This window comes from Vespa crabro, chromosome 3, assembly GCF_910589235.1.
Source record: "Vespa crabro chromosome 3, iyVesCrab1.2, whole genome shotgun sequence".
In the NCBI taxonomy this organism is placed as follows: Eukaryota; Metazoa; Arthropoda; class Insecta; order Hymenoptera; family Vespidae; genus Vespa; species Vespa crabro.
The window spans coordinates 5,988,131-5,998,382 of NC_060957.1; the positions used below are offsets into that span (position 1 = coordinate 5,988,131).

The 10,252-nt window shown below is 26.6% G+C and overlaps 2 protein-coding genes across 7 annotated transcripts; both read right to left on the reverse strand.

Moving 5' to 3' along the window:
* Nucleotides 1-249: 249 nt before the first annotated feature.
* LOC124422507 (polyprenol reductase-like) lies at nt 250-4,627 on the reverse strand. 5 transcript variants are annotated; one of them, XM_046959034.1, is made up of 9 exons: nt 4,488-4,627; nt 3,824-4,404; nt 2,471-2,575; nt 2,048-2,382; nt 1,481-1,796; nt 1,240-1,388; nt 955-1,143; nt 591-883; nt 250-514 (listed from the first exon to the last, which is right to left on the reverse strand). In XM_046959034.1, the coding sequence occupies exons 5-9, from the start codon at nt 1,660-1,662 to the stop codon at nt 422-424; spliced, it is 906 nt and encodes a 301-aa protein (XP_046814990.1). In that variant the 5' UTR covers nt 1,663-1,796; nt 2,048-2,382; nt 2,471-2,575; nt 3,824-4,404; nt 4,488-4,627; the 3' UTR covers nt 250-421. The 5 variants fall into 5 exon arrangements, with proteins under 5 accessions (XP_046814990.1, XP_046814988.1, XP_046814991.1 ...); XM_046959032.1 differs by lacking the exon at nt 2,048-2,382; XM_046959035.1 differs by lacking the exons at nt 2,048-2,382; nt 2,471-2,575.
* Nucleotides 4,628-7,389: 2,762 nt separating this feature from the next.
* LOC124422504 (TNF receptor-associated factor 6-like) lies at nt 7,390-10,215 on the reverse strand. 2 transcript variants are annotated; one of them, XR_006941872.1, is made up of 7 exons: nt 9,926-10,215; nt 9,730-9,789; nt 9,464-9,594; nt 9,023-9,329; nt 8,801-8,949; nt 7,956-8,734; nt 7,390-7,704 (listed from the first exon to the last, which is right to left on the reverse strand). XR_006941872.1 is itself a non-coding variant. In XM_046959025.1 (6 exons), the coding sequence occupies exons 2-6, from the start codon at nt 9,784-9,786 to the stop codon at nt 8,134-8,136; spliced, it is 1,245 nt and encodes a 414-aa protein (XP_046814981.1). In that variant the 5' UTR covers nt 9,787-9,789; nt 9,926-10,215; the 3' UTR covers nt 7,804-8,133. The 2 variants fall into 2 exon arrangements, 1 of the variants encoding a protein (XP_046814981.1); XM_046959025.1 differs by lacking the exon at nt 7,390-7,704 and having other exon boundaries at nt 7,804-8,734.
* Between the last annotated feature and the right edge of the window lie 37 nt (nt 10,216-10,252).

Consider the following 10,252-nt stretch of genomic DNA (forward strand, 5'->3'; position numbering starts at 1 on the left):
AAGTAATTTGAAGACAGTATATGAATGCAATATCATATCTAACGACTATAAAGGACAGATCAACGGACAATTGAAACACATTCGAGTTTGATGGTAACAATAGTGAATTCAAAAATAAATATTAATATGTTTATTATCTATTAGTATCATCAGAATTATTGAAAAATACAATTATTGTCTAGTTCTATTTTTTATTTTATTTATGGTTACATGAAAAATTACTAAAAACATAAAATAATTCATTATAAATTATTAGTTAAATAAATATTTATTATTCAACGTTATTTTAAAAATCATATAATTGTGGAATGAAACAATAATCAAGGCGTATATGTGTGTTTACATGAGTCTAGTAAAATGTAAATAATAAATTTCTTTATTCTACCAAGTTTCTAAGTTAAGGAAGTGATAATAATTATATCTAGAATAAATATGGAATCAAAATTTTACGTTCCTTTGGATAATTTTGGAAAGTTTTTTTATACCATTTGTGAGTCATTACAGCACAATTTATCTATAAAAGTTAATTTATATTAAAAATTGCTTACTCACATATATGTACATATATATAAATTTTTATATGTACTTACTTGGTTTATTACAACCCAAAGTGTAATGTAATGAAATGTATTACTTTGCCAAAGAATAACAGATAACATTAAATAAACTAAAATTTCTGTAAATTCCAATGGTGCAGACAAATATTTAAATAAACCACTATGTGCTACTTTATAGCCATAAAAGACAACTTTATTGTTAGATTTTCTTAAACTGGCTAAAATAAAATTAGTTTGTAATTGCACCAACGAAGATAATAAAAATATGATAGCACAAACTATTTGTAAGAGCGTTAATTTATGCTCATAATTTAGTTCTTTGAAATCTGTAAGTAGATTTGTTTTAATAAAGAAAAATTAATATATATTATTTACGTTTTACAGAAGAATACCTTACTTCGAACGAAACAATGTGATTCACCTATAATGCTTAATATTGTTCCTATGTAATGGGTATGTCCAACTATGTAATGAGAGATATTAATTTTTTTATCAGAGAAAACAGTAACATAATGTGTTTCGTATAATCGTTTCCAACAATGAATAGTAAGAAGGGTTATGGCTAAAAATCCACATTCTGATGATACTAAAAATCAAAATATATAATACATCAATTATAACAAATAAATAAAATAATGTAATATAGCAGTAAAAATGATGCATTTATTCAAATATACTTTACCTAATGCTTTTCTAGATTTGCCAAGTGATGTATCTAATAACCAATATATTATTTCAGGAATTGTACCGTTCATAAAATATGTATAGAAAAATAGGATAAGAAAACAAGTAGAAACTGATGTTGCAAAGAGATAGAAATGTTTAAACCATCTAAAATTGAATATAATAGAGGAAATAGAAATTTTGTTTTATTCAAAGAAAAAATTATTTATAAAAGTAATTAATTAAATACAATGACCAACCTTTTTGGTACTTCAGTTTTTGCAACTATTGGTTGATGAATTTTAATTGCATGTTTACCATAGTGAAATGTACGTGTAATTAAAACAGGTAAGTAAGGTTCAGCATAAATAACAATAAATCCAAGAATGGTAAAAAAGCAAGAATTAAATATAAATAAATAACGTATGAAATTTACGTCCATTATTCTTGAAGATAATCTTTCCGTTGCGACCGATTATACAAGATTCGAGTACTTAGAAAATATTCTTTTTTATGGAAGTGGGTCGGTAGAAGACAAATTATTTAATATTTCCCGTATGTGAAATATCCAGGTAGCTATAACAATACAACAATAAAAATACAATAAGTTTTTTAATGATTACATATCAAAACATTAAGTGGAAAGTAAAATGAAAAGTTAAATATATACATGGATGTTTTTAAAATAATTCGATTTATTTGGCTTTATGAGTTCACTTTAATAATGATTATCACATTTATGCAATGAAAAACGAAGGGTCGTATTTAATGACCATTATTCTTACATTATAAAAAACAAACATTTTATCATGTTATATTATTATTACCATAATATATGTTGTTAATTCAACAATCTTGTACAAACATTGGACGGATTCTTTTGGGGTTTTTTTTTCTTTTTTTTTTTTTATATAAAGAATTGATAAAAAGTATCTTTACAAAATATTTTTCTTGTTCTTCCGTATTTTAATTGTTCTCTCATTCACTTTCTCTATTTACTTTCAAAAGATATTAATAATTTTGTTATTTCTTTTAGTTCATAGTCTTACATTCATGGATTTCGAACTTATTAAAGTTAAACAGCTGATTTAGGACTTCACCTTCCTTCGAATTAGAAGATACTTCAACTATCTTCATATTTTTTTTTTGTCTAGTAATTAGGCTAAAATGTTTTACGATTGATTTGTTAAACTAGTAACTAGGCTAAAATGTACATCAAAATGTATAATAGGAGTCTATTTACTACATACCATATGAACCTTTACTATATGAACCATATGCTCTAGCAGATCCTAGCTCGTTCTCCAAGATAATACGTTCAGACTTCAACCTACTTTGACTTTTATACCTACTCTCTAATTCAAAGATAATTATTCATTAGTTATTTTACAATCTACCTTCTTGCAAAGTTGTAAACATAATTGTAAACATAAAAACATCAGTATTATTCGTGTCATTTCCTGAAGATTAAAGATGCGATTCAAAATTCATACAGCTTCAATAATTTGTTTTTATACTTCCATACATATGCCTTTAATTTTTTAATTTTTCTTTCGATTAAACTTGTGATAGAATGCTTAACAGAATTGATAACAAAAATTGCATACCGTGTTAATTAGTCGTATGGAAAATAGATATTTTTTCGAAGGACGTCCGTATGAAACTAAAGGAAATTTCCACGTATAGCCCATTGAAAAACAATATATTTACGACGTTGATATTTGTCGATGTACATATATACATAATATTTCGTTGCTAATATTTTTATATTATGGAAATGAGTATAATATTTTTTAAAACAGATGTTTTCTTCTACGTAAATTATCATATATGCGCGTAGAAAGTTGATAAGCGTAATAATAAGTGAGAATAAGTTGAAAAATGAATTTACTTTGTGACAATATGTGACAAGTAACAATTCTGGTGCATTTCGTGTCTACGTTAGATGGTATGATTTTTCTTCTTTTTCTTTTTTCATACAATAACCTTAAAATTTTATGTAATATATAAGCGTAATATTCGATGATAATATTTTGAAAATCTATAACATACAATGATATTGCTCTTTTATATCAATATCGGCGCACTGAAGCATAATACAGTTGTAAGATACAACGTGTAATGTCAATAACTCATTTCAAGGCACCATTATTGTTATTTTTCTAGTAAAATGATTATTCGATAAGCTGGCTTTTATTTTGTAATTAAATTCGTAATTTAATTGAATCGAAAAATATCATTTCTTTTTATTCGTTTAATATTTTTTTTTGATAGTAAAAAATAAATAGAAAATAAATAAATTTCACAATCATTCTTACATGTTCGTTATTTTGAAAATACGAATTACGTTCACAAAATAAAATCAATTGATTTGCAACGTATTTTAAATAACTATATATGATGTGTGCCAAAATATGCTAATAAAGTATCTATCGCTTACCTACGCTTGTAGAATGCATAGAATTTGCGTAGTTAAGGAGTATTTTAAAAAATTGAACATTAGGACGTGGTAAGTTAGATATTATTAAGTCTATTTTAACAATTTCAATTTTGGACGTGAGCATTCTAGGCGATTCGTTATTATATGAAGACCAATAACTTACCAATTCTGGATATCCCTCTTGATTAATATTTGCTGCTGCAATGGAATTAAATTTCACTCGTAAATCTAAATTTGGTTGACAGTTAGTACCATTACATAATTGAGTAACATCAGTTTGACTAGCGTTAATAACTTGTACGTCGGTATAATTAACGAAAACGATTAATACTCTTTCGATTAGTTTTCGTTCAATGATTTTAGGTATCGTATCTGTTACCGAAGGATTTGAATCGAGCCACTACCAGAATTTTATTACAAATCCAGTGCTATATGGTTCTTGTGATGTTATTAAAAAGACTGGTTTTGAGGCAAACGAATTTGGGCTAACATATTCCCAAATTTTCAATGTTTGATTTGGTTGTTTTTGAAGAGTTAAATTCAAAGTAGCTTTACAAGATTCCCAAGAACATATGCCTTTATTTTCAACCATCAAACGATGATAACGCGTAGGCTTCCAATAATTATTTTGTTCATCTAACATCATCGTTTTAAATATACGTGGCGATGCTGTTATTTCCCTTTTTCTTTGCGATAAACTTGAACCATTGAGAAGTGCTTTTAACGAAACGTACTTTGTTATACCTAGAAAATTTAAAATATTTTTCTTAGAACAAAATATGAAAAAAGATATTTTTACAAATTACATATGTTTATAATATATGTACGTTTGCCATTCATGTCGTAACATAAATATAAAATAGTGCCATCAGAAACAAGATTATATATATTAACTAATGAACAATTATGTTTTATATATTTTCCCAAGAGTTGTCCTGTATTACCAGATAAAAGTACGAGAGAAGATATATTTCCTTGAGTTAATCCTACACTTAATAGATCTTCAATTCCATCAGAGTTGAGATCTGGTAAAATCACTGGTAATTTGGGAAATGTATGTACTTCAGAATTCCTGTGTATTATGCCTGTGTTTGGATCTATACTCTTTAATAAACCACGTTCTCCAACAACAATGCAATCTGTCTTTCCAGATCGGTTTATGTCAATGGATATGCAATCAATATTAGTAGGTACTCTTTCTAAACAAACCAACCATAAATAAAGGCCACTGGTTCCATGTATAGATACTATGGAATTTTCCCTTGATGTTTTGGAACTATTATCTGTATTGCTATCATTATATTCTTGACCTCGAAGTAAGAATATAAGATCATATGGAGATCCAGGTATTATAATTATTGGTCCATGTACTTCTACAGAATTAATATAATAATTAAATTTTGATGCTTCAAATTACATCATTTATTCCAAACAACAAAATTGGTTTATTTATATATTGTTTTACGAATCATACTCACCTACATTTCATAAAGTTTTCTCCCATGAAACAGATGATTGTGATTCATTAACTGGTGGACATATCATAGTATCACATGGTAAAACATACAAAAACCCAAGTATTGTTACTATGCATAATAGTATAGATATAACTAAGTAGAAACGTCGAAGAGGAGACATATCTCTCCGTTTCCATAAATCATTTTGCGTATTGCCTTCTATTATCATTTTAGATATATCATCTCTGTAACACTTAATTATGTTTTGCCCATTCCTAGTTCAATTTGCTAAATTTCTAGTTTCATCCAGTGGATAGTACTCTTCATGTTCGTGAACTGTGGTAGGCTCTTAAGATTATGATATACAGAGTTAAAATTAGAGTATGTGTAAAATTTCTTTAATATAAAATTTTGAGATGTTTTAAATATGAGATTTGTGCGAGACCTAATTACTTTCTTCGATTAATTTTCAAATAATTGGTCTCACCGTTGTTTCTCTTTCATCGTTAGTTTGTTTGTTTGTTAAATCATTTCTTTGTGTTACATGTTCATCTTCATCTTCGGTGTCAGTATTGCTCATACACTAAGGAAGAGGTGTATAACCTTTTCCACTGTGATGCTCGGCAGACATGATAAGATGTGGTTTAATAAAATAATTGATCTATATTTGCCAATTTAGTGATTATCAATATCAAAATATCATTTATCAGTTCATATTGTGTGCCGTTATTGAAAATTAATGTTCCAAAATTATTCAAACATTACTAATCTTTCCTTTCACGAATAAACTTGAAGTAATTTGAAGACAGTATATGAATGCAATATCATATCTAACGACTATAAAGGACAGATCAACGGACAATTGAAACACATTCGAGTTTGATGGTAACAATAGTGAATTCAAAAATAAATATTAATATGTTTATTATCTATTAGTATCATCAGAATTATTGAAAAATACAATTATTGTCTAGTTCTATTTTTTATTTTATTTATGGTTACATGAAAAATTACTAAAAACATAAAATAATTCATTATAAATTATTAGTTAAATAAATATTTATTATTCAACGTTATTTTAAAAATCATATAATTGTGGAATGAAACAATAATCAAGGCGTATATGTGTGTTTACATGAGTCTAGTAAAATGTAAATAATAAATTTCTTTATTCTACCAAGTTTCTAAGTTAAGGAAGTGATAATAATTATATCTAGAATAAATATGGAATCAAAATTTTACGTTCCTTTGGATAATTTTGGAAAGTTTTTTTATACCATTTGTGAGTCATTACAGCACAATTTATCTATAAAAGTTAATTTATATTAAAAATTGCTTACTCACATATATGTACATATATATAAATTTTTATATGTACTTACTTGGTTTATTACAACCCAAAGTGTAATGTAATGAAATGTATTACTTTGCCAAAGAATAACAGATAACATTAAATAAACTAAAATTTCTGTAAATTCCAATGGTGCAGACAAATATTTAAATAAACCACTATGTGCTACTTTATAGCCATAAAAGACAACTTTATTGTTAGATTTTCTTAAACTGGCTAAAATAAAATTAGTTTGTAATTGCACCAACGAAGATAATAAAAATATGATAGCACAAACTATTTGTAAGAGCGTTAATTTATGCTCATAATTTAGTTCTTTGAAATCTGTAAGTAGATTTGTTTTAATAAAGAAAAATTAATATATATTATTTACGTTTTACAGAAGAATACCTTACTTCGAACGAAACAATGTGATTCACCTATAATGCTTAATATTGTTCCTATGTAATGGGTATGTCCAACTATGTAATGAGAGATATTAATTTTTTTATCAGAGAAAACAGTAACATAATGTGTTTCGTATAATCGTTTCCAACAATGAATAGTAAGAAGGGTTATGGCTAAAAATCCACATTCTGATGATACTAAAAATCAAAATATATAATACATCAATTATAACAAATAAATAAAATAATGTAATATAGCAGTAAAAATGATGCATTTATTCAAATATACTTTACCTAATGCTTTTCTAGATTTGCCAATTGATGTATCTAATAACCAATATATTATTTCAGGAATTGTACCGTTGATAATATATGCATAGAAAAATAGGATAAGAAAACAGGTAGAAACTGATGTTGCAAAGAGATAGAAATGTTTAAACCATCTAAAATTGAATATAATAGAGGAAATAGAAATTTTGTTTTATTTAAAGAAAAAATTATTTATAAAAGTAATTAATTAAATACATGACTAACCTTTTTGGTACTTCGGTTTTTGCAACTATTGGTTGATGAATTTTAATTGCATGTTTACCATAGTGAAATGTACGTGTAATTAAAACAGGTAAGTAAGGTTCAGCATAAATAACAATAAATCCAAGAATGGTCATAAAGCAAGAATTAAATATAAATAAATAACGTATAAAATTTACGTCCATTATTCTTGAAGATAATCTTTCCGTTACGACCGATTATACAAGATTCGAGTACTTAGAAAATATTCTTTTTTATGGAAGTGGGTCGGTAGAAGACAAATTATTTAATATTTCCTGTATGTGAAATATCCAGGTAGCTATAACAATACAACAATAAAAATACAATAAGTTTTTTAATGATTACATATCAAAACATTAAGTGGAAAGTAAAATGGAAAGTTAAATATATACATGGATGTTTTTAAAATAATTCGATTTATTTGGCTTTATGAGTTCACTTTAATAATGATTATCACATTTATGCAATGAAAAACGAAGGGTCGTATTTAATGACCATTATTCTTACATTATAAAAAACAAACATTTTATCATGTTATATTATTATTACCATAATATATGTTGTTAATTCAACAATCTTGTACAAACATTGGACGGATTCTTTTGGGTTTTATTTTTATATAAAATTAATAAAAAATATCTTAACAGTTTAATAATATATAAAAGATCTGCACTTTATAATTATTCACAAAGTTTGATAAAGTTTCTAATGAGTATAATAAATGATCTTATACTAATGGTAACTTAAATTTATCGTATGCTCGAACTTCGATTCGAAATGTTAAAGTATCCTTTCGTAAAAAATCAGATATATCCCGTATGCGCACAAATTCAACGTAACCGAAACTACGTTTATTTAATTCACAGATTGGCTTTCTGAAAGCTTCAAGATCTGGTCTGGAACAAGTTTTCTCTCTTATATCTTTTTCTGTGTTATGTGGGTGTATCAAAATGAAATACATAACACCATTAAAAGGCCAATCTAATGCATCGTCATTTTCAGATTTCATAATATGTAAAAGTATTGACAAAAATTCCGGATCCTTTGAGGATATATTTATTCTGGCACAAATTTTGTAACCATTAGGTCCAGTGTAAAATCCAGGACTATAATACATCTTTAAAGGATCATTTATCATGGAAGTAAGCTTTTCTTGGAAAGAATTTAATTTCCAGATATAAACACCATTACAATTACGTAATAACATTTCCTCTTCTGTAAAACGTACTGATGTTTGTAAAGCTGTAAGTTGATTTTTTTGATTGGAGACAATAATAGAAAGTTCTCGATTTTGTTGTTCTAATACCACTATCCTTTCATACAAACTCCTAAAAAAACATTTTGTTGAATATTTTCTAAACACATAACAGAATTGTATATATTTTTGTATTTACTTTAATAACTGCTGCCAATCTGGAGGTGGTTCTTTATCTGAAACTGATGTTCCGTTTTTGGGTGGTGGATCCCATAACTTAGATTCTGCGGATATGGCACTAACATTGCTTTGGTTTATAGATAAACGTGGAAGTGCATTTAGTATCATCTGTTAAATAAGTAAACATATATATAATAAATATAAATTAATATAGCAATATGTTACACATTACTTTACTAACAGTTAAATGTGAATTGATATTTTTTTCCAAATGAATATGTGAAGATTCTTCGGAACAAAATATTTCCATACAACCAACATCTTTAAAGGGACATTGAGTCCCTATTGAGGTAGACAAATTTTTGTATGTACATTGATTGATATGTGTCTCCATATCTACTGGTGATAATTCCATCAAACAGCCAAATTGACGATATGCACATGTAGTTCGTTGTTGAGATATCTCTCTGCTGGTATAAAGATCTCTGAAAAGATCGCTTTCAGATTTTAGAGGTTGACTGTCTACCGGACAGCATGCACCTTCTCTTCTAATAAAAAATATATAATTAGATATTAGTATTGCCACATATTATTGAAATAATTATTTGTTATAAAACTTATTGTAGCCAAGTGTAAATATATATTCAATATTATTGAAATAATTATTTGTTATAAAACTTACTGTAACCAAGTGTAAATGCATCGTGAACAAAACTTATGACCACAAGATGTTAGAACTGGATCACGTAGCCAAGTTAAACAAATAGGACACTCAAATCGGGGTTCCAAGTATTCTTTTATACCATCACCACACTGGACGAAACAAGCGCACCATGAATGAAAATAAGTTAATAATTATATTAAGGCAATATTAAAATTTAGCAGTCTATCGATTTCTGTACATAACCATTTAAAAAAACGTAAAATGGTTCAATATTAATTACGTACAATTCCACTTTCTTCTGCTACCTTAATAGGTTCATTAATTTTCTCTGATGTGGCCATTATCTATAAAAAACGCCATAATATAAAAAAAAGATGTATAAATCGTTCAAAATATATCCCTTTTAAAAGATGACGTTTCACGTTAGACGATGATTCAATCTTCGTATATGACTGTTTCATATAAAATGTAAGTACTTACTGATTTTCCAGGAAGAATTCCAATATTGCGTGAGTTAAATATATATCATTATATATACATATATATATGTTTTCATTTTAATGAAAGTCACGTTGTTAAATATGAAGACGTTATTGTTCGATTACTTGTAAAGAGATCACACAAAGAAAATTAGAAAAATAAATGATCATTCTTGAATGATATAATTTTCTTAATTCACATTACTATGTACAATGCATATATGTTTATATATATTCAACGAATATTCAAAGAAGACATATAATCTCCTGTTGCATTTCAAGAATTATCAATATTCCTAAGAAAACTTTTTTGTACAGGAAACTAAGT

Coding starts and splice junctions, on each gene's coding strand:
- LOC124422507 (XM_046959035.1), bottom strand. CDS start 1,662: ATGGACGTAAATTTCATACGTTATTTATTTATATTTAATTCTTGCTTT. Junction 1,144..1,239: donor CAAATCTAGAAAAGCATTAG/GTAAAGTATATT, acceptor TTTGATTTTTAG/TATCATCAGAATGTGGATTT. Junction 515..590: donor TTTGGGTTGTAATAAACCAA/GTAAGTACATAT, acceptor TAACTTTTATAG/ATAAATTGTGCTGTAATGAC.
- LOC124422504 (XM_046959025.1), bottom strand. CDS start 9,786: ATGGCCACATCAGAGAAAATTAATGAACCTATTAAGGTAGCAGAAGAA. Junction 9,330..9,463: donor TGCATTTACACTTGGTTACA/GTAAGTTTTATA, acceptor ATTTTTTATTAG/AAGAGAAGGTGCATGCTGTC. Junction 8,735..8,800: donor GATTGGCAGCAGTTATTAAA/GTAAATACAAAA, acceptor ATGTTTTTTTAG/GAGTTTGTATGAAAGGATAG.